This window comes from Tauraco erythrolophus, chromosome 14 (genome assembly GCF_009769465.1).
Source record: "Tauraco erythrolophus isolate bTauEry1 chromosome 14, bTauEry1.pri, whole genome shotgun sequence".
Taxonomy (NCBI): domain Eukaryota; kingdom Metazoa; phylum Chordata; class Aves; order Musophagiformes; family Musophagidae; genus Tauraco; species Tauraco erythrolophus.
In genome coordinates this window covers 12262573-12282121 of record NC_141478.1, presented here as the reverse complement: position 1 = coordinate 12282121, position 19549 = coordinate 12262573, and the positions used below count along the sequence as shown (strand labels likewise).

General features: G+C 41.7%; 1 protein-coding gene across 1 annotated transcript in view; it reads right to left on the bottom strand.

Annotated features, from left to right (window-relative positions):
* Nucleotides 1-3305: 3305 nt before the first annotated feature.
* FBN1 (fibrillin 1) overlaps nt 3306-19549 on the bottom strand; it is a 156323-nt gene continuing 140079 nt past the window's right edge. Inside the window, exons 52-65 of the mRNA XM_086620462.1 lie at nt 19133-19249; nt 18646-18765; nt 16924-17046; nt 16366-16497; nt 15629-15754; nt 14877-15083; nt 14170-14295; nt 13830-13952; nt 12781-12897; nt 11855-11983; nt 10883-11002; nt 7346-7577; nt 6141-6315; nt 3306-3695 (exon numbers count right to left, since the gene is read on the bottom strand). Of these exons, the coding sequence (XP_086476588.1) occupies nt 3306-3695; nt 6141-6315; nt 7346-7577; nt 10883-11002; nt 11855-11983; nt 12781-12897; nt 13830-13952; nt 14170-14295; nt 14877-15083; nt 15629-15754; nt 16366-16497; nt 16924-17046; nt 18646-18765; nt 19133-19249 (2237 nt within the window). The remainder of the gene's footprint in view (nt 3696-6140; nt 6316-7345; nt 7578-10882; nt 11003-11854; nt 11984-12780; nt 12898-13829; nt 13953-14169; nt 14296-14876; nt 15084-15628; nt 15755-16365; nt 16498-16923; nt 17047-18645; nt 18766-19132; nt 19250-19549) is intronic.

The window sequence follows — 19549 nt, the reverse complement described above, 5'->3', positions numbered from 1 at the left end:
ACTCAAAATACAAGAATTTCTTGTCATAGCAGTGAAATTGAAAGAAGAGAAACTGTCTCCTTCTTATCTGGTGCCTACTCAGAAAATAACAGCAACATAAAGCTGTTAACCTTGCTCGTTTTGGCAGAAGCCATCAGATCCGCAAGAGTACTGTGAGGCTTTGACGGTTCAAGCGCAGCATTGGTTTAAAGGGGTAATCCTAAATATTCCTTCACAGCAAATGTCAACTTCTAAAAGCAGTGAGGCAGCTTTTGCAGTGCCAGCGCTGTCACCCCCAGCTTGGCCCTGAGCAGCGGGTTGAATGCAAGCTGCCTTGTACCGCACTTACCTGGCGTGGTGCTGCCAGCAGCGACCAGCGGTGCCCAAACTCAGTTTCAGGAAGGGGACTGTGTGGCATCTTGCTCTTCAAACAGCTCAGGCCTGACTGTGCTGAGAAGTCTTGACCAGATGAGCTCTTCCAAAGCACAAAGCTGAACTTGAATCACAGCGTAGAATATTTATCTTAGAGAAAACCTGAGCGTGACCCTTTGGGACCTGCCGTAAGAAAGCAAACACTGTGGGTCCTTTGAAAGTCAGGTTAAAAGGGAGACTGTGAAAACAGCCATGTTCTGCCAAAATACACGTCAGCTGTCAAGTTTACAAGATACTGTTACAACACACAACAAGAGAATGATTTGATATGTACAGTAACAAGCCATCTTTGTTAAACTGTTAACCAAAAATTGTATTTATTATCTATGCCGAGTCATACGCACAATCACCATGGAGGAAAGCCACACTGTTATTTCAATTAAAGATTTCACCATTTACTTGAATTTGAAAAACGTCCTTTAATTGAAAAAGGATACACATTCAGAAAGATCTCTACTTCACTCTGTCTAGTGCTTGCAGTCATTCTGGAATCCCACCGTCAAATTGAACACAGGAAATTATTTTAAATCACACTGTAGGTTACAAACCACTTTTTAATTGCAGGTCTTGGGCAATGTTGTTATGCAACCTTTATGCTTCACTGAGACTCTAAGGAAACTGCAGAAATTCAAACTAATGTAAATAATGGTACACATACAGCAACAAAAACTGACAGGCAAAAATGACACACCAGGTAGAGGGCACTGCTGCAAAGAGACAAATGAATAATTGCACAAGAAAATGGATTTTTATGTGCAGATCAGTACAGCAAGACTGGGCTTTCCATTCTTAAATCGCTAAAAGAGATGCTGTCAAGATTTCTTGTTTCTGCAGCATAACAAAGGTGATTTGCAGAACTGCGCAGGCAACACCGGGGCTGCTGGAAAACAATCCAGGAACCTTTGGCATGATAAGGTGTTGTACAGCAGCCTAAATGCTAAACCAACTCTACTGGACAGAGTCCTGACAGTTCTTTCTGAAATCATTCTTCTCAGTGTTTAAGGGCTGTAGAGAAAATACTCAAACTGTACACTTAACTATAAACCATACAATCTTGCACACTGCCACTGGCATTAAAAATCATTTCCAATCTGCTGAAATTAGACGGCCATTTGCAACTGTAAAGCTCCGATTATATTTTGCCATAGTTACGCAACATGTCGAAAAAATACACTGTTCAACACTTTGGTGCACTAATAAATAAAATCCAGACACAGTCCATTAAAAATATCAAAGTAAACTCGTGCACAAGCTCCTTTTTATATAGTTCTATTCGTTACGCAGAAGAATCAAAGAGAGCTGAAATCCTATTACAGAAAACAACACAGTCTGGGGAGAATTATTACAGCACATATCCCCTCCAAAGCTATTATAGCTCAATATATGTTCCCTCTGTCAACTACAGTGCCGTCCAATCAGCAGTTTTAGTGACACCGCTTGCTTCATTTTTTCTTCTAGATTGTAGCATCACACCCCAGTACAATGTTCTGCTGCTGTTAAAAGATACACCATGGCACTTGCATATACAGGAACACCCACATCACTGAATAATTCTTTTGCTCTTAAAACCCAGCTACAACTTGTGATGGCTTTTGGTATTGGATTGTCCCTTTGTTATCAGTCTTAGACTATCTGATAATAGCTGTTGAAGTGAGGATAAAAGAACAGAATATCTTAAGGCAAGGCAGTTTTAGCAAACGAGACTTTTCAAATCAATTAAACGTGTTTTCTGTAAAATGATTTAACATCCACTTCCACATGTTTTGGTTATCAGTGTTACTTATTGACAGGATTATTCAGGTCAAGTTACTGGAAACGTTCTAACTTGCTTTCTGGAGCCACTGTATTTCTTCCGTTCTTCCTTTGCGTGAAGAATGAACAAAGGGCAGCAGCAGACCTTCACGGAGAAATCACCTGTGCACACAGATATGCAGCCAACCCTACCAACAATGCCTGAAACATAAGAATGTAGTTTACCACACTTCTAGCAAGAACACAAGGCCACAGAATAAACTAAAAAAAAAACTGTTTTATTGTGACATTTATGACATTGAACCCTTGTTGATATGAATGACTATGGGTACTCTTTGACACGTTACATAATGTCATGGTGTAGGATGGCACTGATTGTCATCTGACTTTTGAGAATGTTTAATGGTCCCTACTGACCTCAGTGCATTTTGGCAAGTCACAGAAACTTCATCATCAGGTTTGTGTATACAGTTAACAAGTAGTTGGTCTTATAAGCACCATTACAAACCCTCACATTAAGGGTATTATTAATCTAGTTTACAAATGCTTCATTGATAAAAATAGCATGATTACAGTATACACACACTTAATTTACATGTAATGTATTATAGGCATAACTGAGATAAACTACTGAGCTAACTTTGGTTGATTGAAGTATTTAGACTGAATAATGGCAATTTTGGCTTCTAAGTTGTGTAAATATTACAGTGCATTTATAAATCTAGGTTGAAAATTTACTAGCACCAAATGGGTATCATAAATGGCTGACCTAGTAAGTTGTAGTTGGAGAAGCGAAGTTTAAGAATTACAAAAATAGAGCTGTCCATCGGTTGAAAGCACATTCTTGTACCTCTGCTGAAATGATGACGTGTCTCAGCATCAGTGGCCAACTTCCAATGATAAAAGTCCCAGTTTTCAAGATTCAACATATCAAGGTAGCTCAGTTACACTTAAAAGCCTGAGAAAGTGGTTGTTTTGAGCTAGGGTATTCATCCTGTACCTTGTTTATGTAATAATATAATAGTGCTCGTTCATACAAATGTACTCATGTGAGATTGTACCTATGATATGGAGAATCTGATTGGGAGGAATATTCAGTCCTACCTATCTTTGGTTTAATTATTTGGTCTTTGGTTGATGAATTAATGAAGCAATATCTGAATTTTCATTTTCAGGTTATCTCCCAGCTCACCACTGAGGTAGTCTTTGTCATGTTTCTCTTCAAGCTGGTTAAGTTCCTTCTTTTTATAGAGTGGAATACTACTGATTTGTAATGAATAGTTTCCAGGCACTGGCTTCTTCTTTGTGAAATGAAGGTAACTTATCCCGTCCTTCTTATTGATTCTAAAGAAACCGTCTTCATTTCCGGAGTCAATTAAGTATCGGTTGTGGTTTGTCAGTGTTGTGAGGGCAGGAAGCAGTTCCAGGATGCGATCTTTGTTACTGAGATCCGAGATGTTGATGGAGAAGACTGCTGCTTTCTCAATATCCCAGCTGGCGAGACTGATTGGCGGCTCCAGCTCTTGCTGATCCTGCACAAGATTGAACGATGTTAATTAGCTTTGTCAGAGAGCATTTCACATGTGCCTAAGTGTATGTATTTCTTACCCAGTCCATTCATTATTCATTAAATAATTTTTAAAAAGAGGTTCTGTAATACGATCTGTCAAATCTACTATTATGGGCCCAGGACTTGTCAGGATGAAGTATAGTCTTGGTCACTCTCCCTGGGTGGGTAACGGGAGCCTGAGACACACACTGAACATTTCTGCACGTGAGTCCCACTGCCTGACAAAGCCTCTCTGTGCTCGGAGTCCGTGACAGGTCTTTTACAAAGAGAGCAGCAAGGCACGCTCCTCTCTATCAGGGGAACCACAAGCTGACGTGAACAATGATGTGCAGAAGACAGCAGGGTCTGGGGGAGGCACATCATTGAGATGGGAGTTTCGCTTTGTTTAGCTGTGGAGCCGGGGTGGCTTGCCCACACAGCAGGGTGCTGGAAAAGGAGCATCGCCCCTCACCTCCCAGTGATGGTAACTGGGCTCCCCAAGTCCCCTGGGCACGAGTCACACCGCAGCATCAGAACGATAACATTTCAGACAGCACATCAGCTGTAACATTTTCATTTGGAAAGCAAAGGAAGTGCTACGTCACCTCTGAGACAGACCCAGCACTAATCACAGAGAATACTGAAACACACTGAAGAAACACAGTTTACGACCCCACTCTGTCCAAAATCAAACGTCCACACTCTGCTGGGCAAAAGCACTCTCCTGTCTTCCCGTATTAGCAGAGCACCACGCACTGCGCACCTCGCAGAAACTGCCAACAGGCTCCTGAATCCCCTGCGTCTGTGCATGGAAAAGCCAACTCCAGCACCTTCCACGAGCGGAGAGCACAGGTGACATTGAGTAGTGATGGCGTGGCAACATTTTACAAGAGCGCTCAGTGTCTCCTGGTTACATTTAGAGTGCAACACACACGTTTTCACACCCAGACAGACACTTTCAGCTGAGTAACAAATACCTGCACAGTCTAGAGACCTGCCCTGACCTGCTGCTGCTCTGGCCAGGTCAGCACAGATCCCTTCGCCTGAACATCACTGTCATCTTAGACTGGATGAAGAAGTGAGAAGTCAAATGACTGTGGACTTGGTGACCGTTCTCCTAAAGCTGTTTACAGTTTGTTGAAATCTGCATATAATTAGTGTGAACAATAAGATTTAAATGCAGTGACTTGTGCTGAGCATTGGATTGGATGACCAGACTGGGCAATTCTGACCTTATATTACAAGAAGTTGAAATAAGCCAATGAGGAACTCCCCAGGTAACGCAAGGAGTTCGGATTTTGAGCAAGAGGGACTACAGTAACATTGCACATTACAAGATCATGCTTCTACCACAACTTCTTCACTCACACTGGGAGGTATGGTGCTGGAAGCCCAGCTGAAGAACAAACAGAATGACAGCCACCTCCATCCCGTTGTGTCTCACTATTGTGATCAATTCAGAGCAAATCCCAGCAGAGGGAGTTTGGTGAAGGATTTACTTTAATGCATTTTTGAGAAACACTTGCTAAGAACTAAAGGAAAATACCTCCCCCAGGGATAAGTGAAAAGGGATTCCTATCCTTTTTGCAAAACACAGCAGACTAGTTTTCATGTAAGCATAAGTGCTGAAACCACTTATTAATATTTGGTTAATTAAAAAAAAGCCAGTGACAACAGCTAGGAAGAAGTGGAGTTGTGTGAGCATTGCAATAGATGATAATAAGCATTTCACTGACACAAATCACCCCACTTGGAGGCAAATGGAAACCTGCCTCTGTCCCCAGCAACCTCCTAACAATGATGAACGAAGCTCTGCCTTTTGTTCTGCTACCTGAGCCGGTGGTGAGCACTGTGTGTGGCCTCACCAGCAACCTCAGCCCCAGGATGGCAACCTGGGTGACTGATTGCAAGGATCTGGACAAGCCCCAGGAAGGGCTGCAGCCCTGGACTCCCTCCAGGTGAGGTGTTTGTGCCCAGAGCTCTGTGTTTGCTTTGCAGAGGGCTCCAGCCCCAGACACTCACCAGGGCATTGCTTGGAAGGTTCCACATCCACCCTGACCAATGCGCCCTGCCTTTCTGGCTGCAAGGTCACACAAAGGCTTTACATACCCGTCGTCCTCTGACATCAAGAGCCTGCTTTGCTGGTGAGTGGACTGCTCTCTAGGCAGCTGGATGGGCATTTATTTTAGTGTTTGATGCGACATACATATTAGGCATGCGGGGGCTTCAGAGGATGACCTTTGCCTAATGACAGTGACCATCTGCAGAAAGCCCCCCCACAGACTACCTGACATCCAAAACCAGCTCTTTGGTCTGCTTTGTTTGGGGTGCACGTTTTTCCTGTGGAATTGTCTCTTGGCACACCTCCTCCTGAGACCAGCTCGCACAAGATAGCCGCAAACCCTTCCCCCTCAAAAGGGTCAATTACCTCTGCTTCATTTGCAGTTTCATTAGTGCTTCTGCGCTTTCTTCCTCTCTTGGGATAGCCATTGATTTTACATTCATAACAAGCTTCTGGAGAGAGGGAGTTGTCATCTACTTCTCCACTGAGTGAAAGCTCTTGTCCTTGACCTTTGCCTAGCCCCACTCCAGAAACACAGTGTCTGAGGAAGGAAGAAATTAAGAATTAATTCCAGGTGAGACACAGATCTTACCAAAAGCTGAATTTGGGGGACTGTGAATACAAATAAAGCAATTATGTTGCACTCATTTCCTAGGAAAGATTTCTGCTGAAGGCAACAGGCAAAATTCTCACGAATCACAATGCAGCGACCTCTGATTTCAAGAACCTGGCTCCATGAGGCTTTGCCTAAGACAGACCTGCCAATATTTAACTGTTTTAAAAACACAGGCTTAAGCTCTGAGAAGTTGTTAGTAATTTCTGTCATCTAACCAGGAACACATTAAAAGAGGCCAATTTTCAGAAACTGCTGAAAAATATGAAAGATTTCACTTTTCAGAATGTATCCCAAAGCTTTTAGTGACTTCTAAAATTTAACCCAAATATCTTTCTGCTTTCCATTTGAGTTGCTTGGTCCTACATGATGCACAGCCCCAACACTCCCACCGAGGCAAGTGAAAATTGGTTTTCTTGATAAAGCAGATATTTATTTAAAAAATGATTCATTTAGAACACAGAAGAATATGGAACATACAAGAGCATACAGAAATGTTATTCCAACCAGTGGGTGAAGCCACTTGTATAACATCATTTGTCTTTGGACCTGGCAGGAGGTGTTATTATTTTTTCTTTTTTTTTTTAAAGAAGAGAAGTGATACACCACAAATCACAGTGAGGGGTGTGAGCTCCTAAGTGGCAAGCTCAGAGAACTTGGCTAGCTGCTGGGGTGTGCAGAAGAGAGGAGCAAGCAGTAGCTTAAAAGAGATGATTGAACCTGGTAGCCCTGACCAAATTTCATTAATCATTAAAACCACGTTGTTCTCTTCCCTTGGTTATGTTTCCTCTCTCCCTCATCTCCAAAATCAGCAGGTGCTCCAGCTCCTGAGCACCTCCACAATCCTATCCCTCTTTCATTGGTGACAATCCCCCCTGGTTCTGCTGCTCCACACTACAGAGAAGGGAGCGGATTATGTCCCCTTTACATCTGTTAGTTTAAAATGAGAATCCCTTACCCTTGTCCTATTCTGAAGTAACCAGGTGGACATCCACAGACATAGCCACCTTCAGTATTTGAACAACCATAACTGCATGGGGCTTGTGCAGAACCGCATTCATTGATATCTTGGCAACCTCCACTAAACTGTTCATACTGAAATCCGGTAGGGCACATACATTTATAGCTTCCCAAAGTATTGTGGCAAGATGCTCCTCCACAAATGTGTGCACTGAGACATTCGTTTTCATCTGGAAAAGAAGCAGAACATACCATGTTAACTTTTACTCTCAGATCTAGTCCAACCTACCTCTTTCAGAAAGGTCATGCTTGACTGTTGCTAAACATGCTGCAACATCAGACAGACAGAAATGGAGAACAGGGCTTGGCCTCACCCTTGGCTAGGGCAGCGGTCGCTAGGAGATAACTACAACCATACAACAGAACAACACTTGAGCTACTCTACAGAAGATGTTTCATGCCACATCAGGTCATGCTCTGGAGAGCAGAGAAGCAGAGGAGGCAACTTTTTTTTTTGTTCCGGAAACAACTGAAAAGAATAAAACTTTGTACAGCCAACAATCTGGTCTAGTAATCCCATGTTCATAATGCTATTCAACATTAAAGGAAAAAGAGTAAGGAATCAAGCTCTGACACCTTGTCACCTGGCACTGAAAATCCCTCCCTGCACGCTCACATTTAAGTACGAGGTACAGGTAAGGTACAGCAACAAGTCACAAAGTAAAAATAAAAGGAGCTGTAGATAAAAAAAGGTTGCCACGTTCTGAGCCAGCCCTTTTCCAAACTTCCCAAGTGCAGCACTGTAGGAGTTCGAGGTCAGTTCAGGCTTGTTTACTGTAAATGGCTGTTTTTTTAAAATGTAGCTGGTCTGAATTTTTTTGTCTGATGTGGCAAATTGCTTTGAAATGTTCTGAATGCTATTGTTCCCTGTTTTCTGTGATAAAGCAACTGCACATGCACATACATATGCATAAGAAATGCCATCTGGACACTGTATGGATAAAATGTAAGGCACAGAGCAGCAGCTCTGACCTAAGCATCCGGGTTACAGGAGAATAAGCACTAATTCAGAACATTGTCTTTTTCCAACAATGTGGCTGTTTGTTCTTTGTTTAAAAGCAATGCCTTTACTTCTTGCAGCCTGATTTACAGCATGGTGCACTACAGAATTGCCTGGGCAGGGGATGCAGTCACACACAGCACAAGACATGGGAGGAACCAAAGCATTCTTCAGTGATTATCTAAATATGTGTTGCAGCAACATCAAAAGTCCCTGAATACTTCATTAAATAAGCTAAAAAAAGACACAAACTGTTTGCAGAGTTGGGATTGCCAAGGAAAATGAAGGAATTGTCACGGAAGAACCCATTACATGGATTCTTCCCCTGAGGTACACCCAGGAGATCTAGATAAGTATCTTAAGCACATACAGTTACAGATGGTAAAATACGAACGCGTGAAGACCACGAAGTATTAAAACTCGGGACTGAACTCTGTGTCACCGAAGCCTGTAGGAGTTTTGCCATTAACTTAGAGTGATGTTTCAGCATTTGTCATACCTAACACAGCAATTATGTCAACATCATAAATGCACGTTTGGGCCACAGAAAGTTACTGCACCAAGAGCAGATATGCTCACTTTGCCTCGCTCCACAGCAGCAAAAGTGTGGACACTAGTGAGGTTAGTTCCCATATTTTGAGTGATTATTGAAACACAAAATATGAAGAAAAGTGGGAAAAAAAACCAGTTATGGGAGCCTCGGACTCTGTGGGATCTGTGCTGTCTGGCACCAGCCTTGCTCTCCCATGCTCTGTGCTCTGCAACATGCAGCTCTGTTGTGCTCGGCTTCAGCAGGAAGCAAAGATGCCATGCAGATGGAGGAAACCAAGCCTCCTCCCCTGCAGTTTGGGGTTTCTGCCTGGACTGCCCCATGTCCAAGAAGGTAGAAGTGCAGCTGAGTCTTTCCCCAGTTGTGGCTCTCAGTGTAGTCTTCCCTGATGAAGTTTTTGGTGATCGGTTTTTGTGGAGCGAAGGCTGAAGCCTTTCTTTCAGTGGGGAAAATACCAGCGTCTGTGCATTTTGAAACTGCTGTTCCCTGCATAACATCTAAACAGTAGTCAAGGGACTCAAAAGCTGGAATAACAGTGGAAACAGTCAAGATACTTCGCAAAACTGAGCGCTGCAATTCTTCAGATTCGACAATGTCCTCCAGCAGTCAGACCAGGTAGTGCTGTTTTTTTCTTTCACCCTCCTGCAGGTTAAATTCTGATTTAACCCTACGATCTGCTAGCTGAATTAATATTCAAAAAGAAAAACTAACTCTGTCCCAGGTGAAATCAGGACACCACCATATGTTTGTATGTATCAGGCCTGGAGTACTGGAGCACAAGCAAGCAAAACGTCATGGCAAGGACCGCACAAAATGTCAGGAGGTTTGGTAAGCATAATGAAAAGCAGAGACCTCCCTAGAGCACCACAGTGATAACAAGCAAAGGCATTTTTATGTTTCTGAAAGCAAAGAAAGCCAAACAAAGAGTTATGAAGCCCTTTGTTCTCAAAGAGGTCATCAAACACATCTCCGGGTGTCCACACAAGACTAGCTTGTACAAAGCCCATTAAATGTGACTAAAACCACACATAACTGTCGCTAGAGGAAAAACGGTTCATGTTTCTCTTCTTCGAATATGCTACATGCTACACTGCTGAAACATACAGAAACTTTTCCCGTGACTTCTGCAGAGGACCCAGTTCAGTCTGCTCAAGTCATATCCAGCATCAACGCTCTGCACACGCAGCCCCTTCTACAAGGGCTCAGAGATTTGAGATAGAACCAAAGTTTAGATAGGGAAGAAATAGCATTTTAATTCACCAGAGAGCAGTAGCATTTGTTATTTATAACCAGAATCATTGTGTAAGCACTTGTAATAAACTGTATCCCAAAGCTGCAAGGAAGCATCTTTAGACAGATAGTAGAAGCTTTGCTCAGGTATGACAAAGGTTAATTCCATACAGAGCAGAGGCTTAAACACAGCAGCTTTCCTGTAGGTGTTGTAAGAATTATGAAAGCACAGATCAACCAGGATTTTAATAGAATTTTAGATACTTTGGGCCAGAAGTTTAATTTCACAATTTAACAAACCAAACTTGTGGTTCTGAGTCTGACACATTCAACCCACCATCAGCTCTCAGGCAGGACCTGTGTCTGAGCAGAGACTGCTGCACAGCTGAGTAAGACTTCCTTTGTTCAGACCACAAAATACACGAGTAACACAAGCTCCCTCAGAGTCAATACAACTTCCAGCACCTTCAAGGATAATTTTGTGCTTAAACACTTGCTGAAGCAGGACATGGGCTACTGGGTGCTTCGTATCCACTCTGCCTTTCACAGGAGCGCACATTTGTGATGACACTCCACTGGATTTATTAAATTAGAATCAGAGAAAGAAAATGGCAAACTGCACCATTGCCCTTCACTTCTTGCTGCTAACAAAGGTAAGATGCATTTTCATGTATGAATTTAAAAAAGTGACTTGCCGACACATTGGTTCCATTGGTAATGCTGAAGATATCCTTGTGGGCAGCTACACCTGTATCCTCCAATGATATTTTGGCAGCCATGCTGACACCGGTGGTTTCCATCACATTCATCAACATCTAAAAAAGGTGAGATAGAGTGTACACTCTGAGTTTTGGGAGAGAAGCTCAAATTATGCTATATTTGAAAAGTATATTACAAATAATCATATATATTCATATATCTCTATATAAAGGTATATTTATGGATCTTCCAAAAACCCAAATAGTGCTGGGAGACCACTTTGGGGCTTTCATGTTTGGATTTCTGACTCCACAGCAAGTAACTTAAGGCTGAAAATAACTGAAAGTTCAAATTCAGCCACAATTTTCAGAGTTCTTGCATTCTGCTATGGAGTGGACAGCACAAAGCCATTTGTGTATGGGACTCCCAAGGCTTTCCTGAGGCTCCCAGCTCCATAGCAGACAGCTCCTTGCTTCTATCCAATCCAGGAATCCCAGGATATCTCTTTTCAAAGCAAACCAAACTCTATCCCAGGAGAGGCTCTAGAGGCTCTAGGGACCCAGAGGAATAAAGTCAGCAGTCCTTGAACTCTCTCTTTAGCAGGTTGCCCTGGAGATGCAAGACTTTCTGTCCTTGGTGAGTCCCTCAGAAATCCATGCAGGATTGAACAGAAGTTCACTGAACTTAAAATGCTTAAACTAAAACATTCCAGGCTAAACTGAAGTCTCCTCAGAAAATATCCACCCAGCTCTTTAGCTTCCTGCAAATATATCTATTTATTCAGGCCCATGAAGAGAAATATCGTCTTGTTGCTAAATTTCCATACCCACTCCTCTTCAGTCTACACATGCTTACTCCATAAGCTTTGGTGTTTACACCACAGGTCCCTCCTTGGATGACAGTAAGGCTGAGAGAAGATGCAGGAAGCATGAGAAGACTAAGTTAAACGCAGTGTATGTTGTACCTACCTTCACAGCTAAGCCCAGTTTGATCGAGTGAGAAGCCACGTTGGCACTCACAAACAAAACTTCCTGGTGTATTCTGGCAAATGCCCTTCGCCCCACATAAATTGATTTCCGTAGCACACTCGTTATTATCTGAAGGAAACCAAAGCCTAAGCGTTAGTTTTTATTCCTTGTTGCAAAGATGATCATTTAGCAATGCTAACGAGGAACGGTTTGTGACAAGAGGTAAAGAAATACGAGTAACATAGCTGCCTTACTGCCTTCTCCATTTCTGACTCTGCACTACAGAAGGAGAGCTTACATCGCCATTTTTTTTTCTCATCTGAGAACATTAACAACAGCTAAGGAAAGTGAAACACTCTTTCTTCACCAAGAATATGGAGTTTGATGTTCTAGTCTTCAAACAACCCCAAATTCATACCAATACCACAGGATCACCAGACTGTCACAAGCAGGATCCAACTTGCAGAGCAGACAAGGGTTTTGCTGGAAGTAGTTTTGTTTAACATTTCCACAGACTACTGAGTATGTGTTTAAAGGAAAACTGCAGAGATTTATGTTCCATGCTTACTATTTCAAGAAGCCTTGACATGATCTCTAATGTGGGTCCTGCAATGAACTACAGGAACAGAAATATAACTATTTTTTTGCTCAATAGGTAAGAAAGGGTAAGGCAAGAATTACAAATTGCTGGTTTTACTGTCTGATTCTTACAAGTGCAAAATTCAAAGACATGGATTATGAAAACTAGGGAAGGTAGGAGGGAAGCCCTCTTTGCATCTTCTGTTCTGGTGGGACTGGGATCAGAACCTGGCCTATGTTTCCATTTGGTTTCTCAGGAAGCTGATCTCACCTCCTTGCTGCTTTGCTTCCCGAATAAGAGTCAGTAATAAATCCCAAATCTGTGTCTACATTCCCCCATCACTTACCAATGCAGGCTGTGTGGTGCTGAGTGAATCCAGGAGGACATTTACAAGTGAAACCCCCAATAGTGTTGACGCAAAGGAACTGGCAGTTGTGCTGCTTTGTTGCGCATTCATCAAGATCTAAAAAAACCCCAAGAAAATATCTTTCATTTATGTTCCCTGTGGAGGATCTGACAGTTCTGCTGGACTTAGAGAAAAGTGGTTGCAAATAAATAATGTATCAAATAAAGCCTTTTGAATCTGCACCTCACTTTCCATGCTGACTTCCAGTTCCTCTCACATGAGGCCCCACAGGTAAATGAATGGGACTTTGGAGCTACACTAGTGTCCAAGATAACGCTGGATTACAGTCATCCCTCTCATCTGTCGGAAAGATGCTGTTACATAACAAATGTCTGCTCTCACTGCAGTGAATAAATGGGAAGTCACCATCTTCATGAGAAGCAGTGGCAGACTGCAAAACGGTATTGCACTGAAGCATGCTATTACTCCAAAAGAAATATTTAAATGCTAATGACAAAGTACACTGTCACTTCTCGTGCCAAGTTTAGAATTGTTGCTCTAACTTGTGCGGTTTCAGTCAGATCTTTGCTACCAAGATACATAAATAAATGAAATTATAATAAACATTTCAAAATCTCTCCTGCACTGCTGTTCCTTACTCAGCATGCAGCAGGTTAAAACTCGATCCTGGATAATGCGCTGCAAACCACACTCATCTTAGCAACCATTAAGATATATTTATCACTAAAAAATACAGCTTAAACCGACATGCTTAACAAAATAAGACCAACCATATATGCCACTGGTTATGGAGTTTTTAAGATCAGCTGCCATCAGCCTGCAAAAATTCCTGTGGATTTACTCTTCATGCAGATTATCAAAGAACTAAATGAAACACCAGCTCTATCCTGTGCAGGCCACTTCCACTGTCTTTAGTGAAAATACTCATGCAAATAAGACAACAGATTTACATCATTTAAATGTCGTTGGATTGGGATTTGCATGTGAAACACAGAGCTTCTGCAGTAAATTATTTTCTTGATTTTTACCTTTGCAGCTTCTCCCATCTTCTTGCAGGATGTACCCTTTCGGACATGAACACTGGAAGCTCCCCTCTGTGTTTTTGCAGATGAAATTGCAAGGTTTTGGAGACTCATTACATTCATTCAGATCTAGAAGAAGCAAAACCAGATACTTCAGTGTTGATAACCAATATTTGTGATAACATTTTTCAAAATGCTCAGGAGATATCAGAAGGAAATCAAAATCCCCAAAGCATTCTAACGAATGACATTTTCTTTTTTCATTTTTCAAAATCTTTGTATTTCCTTCTCCAAGTCATCTCTTAGCAATAAACTTTACATACATATAGCATAATGAAAAACCTACCTATGCAAAGAGTGCCAGTTATATCTGTCGTATAGCCAAGGTTGCAGTGACAACGATAAGATCCCCTCTCATTGATGCATTCCCCATTACGGCAGACATCATGAATAACTTTGCACTCATCAATATCTGCAATTAAATGAGGGTTAGTTCACAGCAGAACGAGAACTGATTTTATACAGCTTCAATAGATTCTTGTGACCTGACATGAAAGAAAACCGTACGCTACACAAAATAAAAATATATGTAAAATAATAAAATATTGGACGGATTAAGGAGAAATACTAAGTGGGAAAATATGGAATGGAGCATTAATCTAACTTTCAAACGCAATGAGCAAGACTTAAGTGGAAGCGAACCACCGGAGCTGATCATATGTTAGCCTCCATAAATCAAACATCACTTTGCTTCCATGTACACAAATAGCTCCTCATCTGTACCTGAAGAACATTAAAACTTGAGAGTGTGAATTCCCATTCAAGTGCATGTCAGTCAACCAGCATGCAAAATAAGTATCTGCCAAGTTGAGATGGATGCCTTTGGCTATTCACCCTCCTCACAAAGGACTACATGAAAACTCTGAGAAAATGTCAACTGATACCCAAAATATTTCAGACCTCACAGTGTTCAAATATGCAAAAAGAAAGAGTTTATAATTTACCACTGAACTTGACATTGTATAAGAGGGCCTTTAATGGAAAAGTCAGTACCTGCTCCATTAGACATGTATCCTCGGCCATGAGGGCAAAGCTTCTTGAAGGCCACGGTGCCTGGGAAGGGGCAGACCTCGCAGTTTTGCCCCCAGCCTCGGCCACCGTCACAGCAGCATTCAGACTTGGTGACAGAGTTCCTGTTGCTTGATCCGATTTGACACATACTTTGTAAGACTTCAGTGAAGCAGTAGCCCTCCCTGTTGTCTGGAAGACAAATTATGCATCACAGAGAATCTTAATGGTGACAAGCTCCAGAGGGTCATGAGATATTAGGAATTTAGTCAGAAATATAAAAGAAAGGGCATACTTCACCCTGCAGTGAAAGACTACCAGCAGTAAGAAAGAAAGCACGACGTCTAAGGGAAACAAAAAAGACAGGAAATTTAGCAAAAGGTGGAAGATTGGTTACATTATGCTTATAAAAATACATCCGTCTGTTTGAACCCAGAGAAAAAGGACTGGCTGAAAATTGAGACCAAAGAAAAGGCAGAGTAATTCCCAGCTGACTGGAGCCACCAAACAGTCAGCTCTCCCAGCGAGTCAACCCAGCCGAACTGACTGAAGCAGGCACACGGTGAGCATGGAAAGAATGAACTCGCAGGAGGGCACCTACTTGCAAAGGCCCCTTCCTGAAGGCATGGAAATTCAAGAGCATGTTTACTCACTACACATTTCTAAGTTTAAGTTCAACCACAGTTTCTGCTGATAACAGAAGCGACAGCTCATTAGGGTGTTGATGGGCGACTTACCAAGGCACTCGTTCTGGGTGTCACTGGCAGTGAATCCCTCATTGCATTCACATCTGTAGCTCCCCACTGTGTTTACACAACGGCCGTTCTCGCAGATCCCAGGTTTGGTCTGACATTCATTCTCATCTGTGTTTTTGAAATGATATGACAAAAACTAAGTCCATTAAGTGGATTAATGCAGGTTAGAGAAGTTTGTATGGAGTTCTTCAGTTGTGCATTCTGCCTGTTTAAACTTGTGTAATTTTTCTAAATTTTTATAAAAAGTCTCTTTTACTCGATTTTCAGAGACAAGATGACCATCTATCTCGTAATATTATATATTTTGCTACTATGTTTTCTCTGCAATATCTTCCTCACTGGTTTTCAAAATTTTTCACAGTTACAGCTGCACTTCTGAATGCCATTCAAAGTTTAAAACCAATTCAGATCTACTCTCATTCATGCTAACAGAGATAATCAAGCTTACAGCAACGGGCACAATTCTCTGCTTTCTCCATTCAGAGCAATTCAGCAGCAGCATGATGGTAAAGACAGCCACGTTCAGATTTTCTACTTGCTGCCCACATGTGTGCACACCTGAACAGTGAAGCAAAGCATATATAGCACCAGTACATCCATTACACAGGTAGTTGTGTAATTCTTCTTCCGAGTTCCTTAAAACTTCGTTAAATCCAAAATTTTCAGCTCTGCTGAGGAACTGCGTGTTTCATGAGCTTCAACACTTTAATGTCACTTACCTATACAACCTTCCCCATCTGGTCTGCGCTGATAACCTGGTCCACAGATACACATATAGGTGCCAATGAGGTTTTTGCACTCCATCTGTTTTGAGTCACAGTCATGAATTCCTTCTTCACATTCATTCTGATCTAAAACACAAGGTTTAGACTTCAATATACAGGGAGACAATCCTGGAAATTCACAATAGTAAATTCTGACTTTGGAATTTCAATTGTAATCAAACTCTACACACACTTCTATTGGGCTAAACTAACCATAAGATATACTAGCCTAGAGCAAATTGATTTCTCCCAAATGCCCATTTTCAGGGCAGGACAAAATCAGATCATCTGACATGACCTCACTTTATGCAGATGTATAAGTTTACGGGCAGGACAGGGACAATACAATCAACTGCATAACGCAAACCATAGAATTTCATCCCAAATTCTTTCTGACTCAGTTACTTCCTGGGATTAAAACTCTGGCCCAACAGTGCAGTGAGTCAGAGCCCTACCCCTGGAGGAATTTGAAATCATTATCTCATAACTGTGAGAGTCTGGTAGGAGCTTTACCTCTGCACATTCTCCGGTCCTCTCGCAGAACGTACCCTGCGGGGCACTTGCATTCATAGGATCCAAAAGTGTTCACACAACGGAAAGCGCAGAGCAGAGGGTTCTGAATGCACTCGTTAACATCTGGATTTGGAGGGACAAAGACAATGGGGGAAGTGAAACATGCTTTTAGACCTGAGTGCACAAGTTTCAGGTATCGGCAACACCACAGATCCCTGTTTACTGAGGGCTAAATTATAATAGTTGGGGACTCCTGGTTCTACTCTTTATGGATTTCTATATAGGAACAGGCACCAGACATTCCAGGATATTTGCACAGCTACCTGAAGTTTCAGTATCTTCAACAGCAAGCAGCCAATGGAAATAATTTCCAGATCCATGCTGCCAAAATACAGTCTCAGTTAAAATGCTATCTTTTCTACATCTAGGCTCAGTTTTTATGACTGGTTATTTTTAAACTCTAGATGCACTAATTGAGCTTCTTTGTACACTGAATTCCATAAACCAATATCCTACTAGAAACGTTATTCTGAAGTGCATTTACGTAGGCTCAGGGCTACCTGAGTAATTACTGCTATATAATGATGTTTATGCACTCAGTGCTAACTTCTCCGCAATTTGAGCTTTCACCCAAATTCCACAGGGAAGGGTCTTAAGTCAAGCTTTAACTGTATATATAAAACTAACGCCAGCTGATGCGAAAATAGGAGCACCCTTTTGTAAGGGCTTGCAAACAAACAGATTGTGGCAGATAATTTAAGTACAGCTGTGTTGGGTCAGAAGAGTGTGTCAGAATGTCCCTAGCACGTTCTCCTCTCTCTGGTTATAACAGGAGCAGAAAAGTACTAAAAAAACCCATACCATGTAGGCAGAGATCTTTCCCCTGATACAGCCTCTCAGTTTAAGGACTTCCACGGCCAAAAGCCACAACGCAACTATCAAGCTTAATTCCCACATAAACTTTCACAATCTCTTTCTTGGTCAATTTACACATGTGGACTCACTAATATGCTGCAGCAGAGTGTTCCACTACTCTGACATGTTTCCTCAATTTTTGGTACCTTTATTATTTGTGGCTTTGTAAATTTAAGTCATGTATCTCTTCAAACACGTTCTCCATACTGAAAAATTCTAGTCTAACTAATTTGCTGTGTGTCCCTGCTATACCTCTGATCTTCCTTATTCCTCCCTTCTTTGTGCATTTGCAAATTTTTATTTTTGAAACAATACACCAAAGCATGAAAAATATTTAACACAGGGGTACCCTGGCAATCGTCTAGTTCTGTAATTTATATTTTCTGGTTTGTTCCCTGTTTCTTCCCTAACAAAACCAAGCAACCCATTTTCCATTTTTATCATCCACAGTGATTCTCTTCACTCAAGGGTCATCTAGGAGGCAAGCAAAAACCATAGACACAGTAAGCAGCATTTCTAAGGACTGTTCTGGAGAGACTGTACCTCAACATGCTCCTCTCCTGGCAGTCCCTTAGCAGGTACTACCTGAAAGCCTGTTCACCCAGTCACCAGTTAGAAAAAGGTATCACAGTTCAAGGTGGATACAGGAAGGAGGAACTTATTTTTCTGATTTAGATAAAGATGCACTGATCCAAACGTCCACATTTTTCTTTTTAAACTGCTTTACTCTCCTCAGTTGTTTCCGAAATCAGGAAACTGCTTCAGCACACAACTACAATGACAGTCTTTAACACATGCGAGTCTCACCTTCACAGGTCATCATCGGTCCAGGCTCAAATCCCTCAACACAGGTGCATTCAAAACCTCCTACCACATTCCTGCAAGTTCCATTTCCACATGGATTTCCAACAGCACATTCATCAGTATCTGCAAGCAGTTAAATCAAGGCAAAAATACATGGTAATACTTCATTAAAAAGGTATAAAATCTAAGCTGTTGATATGCAATCAAAAAAATACAAAAATACAGAATCTAAGAACTCACTTAAGTTATTGAATTAGAGTCACAGAGTCCTGCCATAATTTGGGATCATTAGAGGTTATCTGGGCCAAACACTCAGCCAGAGCAGGACCAACTTGGAGCAGATTGCTCAGGCCCTGCCCTGGCAGGTTTTAAGCACCAGCAAGGACGGAGACTCCACAACATTAGAATAACATAACCCCACTACTCCTTAATGACATACTTAGCAATTCAGGAGATTCTTTAAAATGAAAGATGAAACAGCTATACTTACCCACACACTGAGCTCCTTGTAGGATGTAACCATATGGACATTCACAGCGGAAAGACCCATCTGTGTTGATACACTGCCCAAATTTACAGTTATCTGGATCAAGGCACTCATCCACATCTTAACCAGAAATACAAATAACACAGTAAGTGCAATTCACTTCGTATGCTTTTAGACTTCTCTCAAAGAACAAGTGTTGTTCTGGCAAGAAATATTCCTGAGATCACAAAAAAATACTAATATTTGAATTTTGATATATTAGGATGAGGGCACAGAATTTGTCTTGCAGGCCAGATTTCAGAATGCAGACGAGAAACTGATTCTAAATGCCAGATAAAAACCCACTCCAACTGGGGCTACAGGGAGAGGAGTAGATATGAAAAGCAGTAGTCATCCAGCGCTCCTTAAATGAAAACTTTT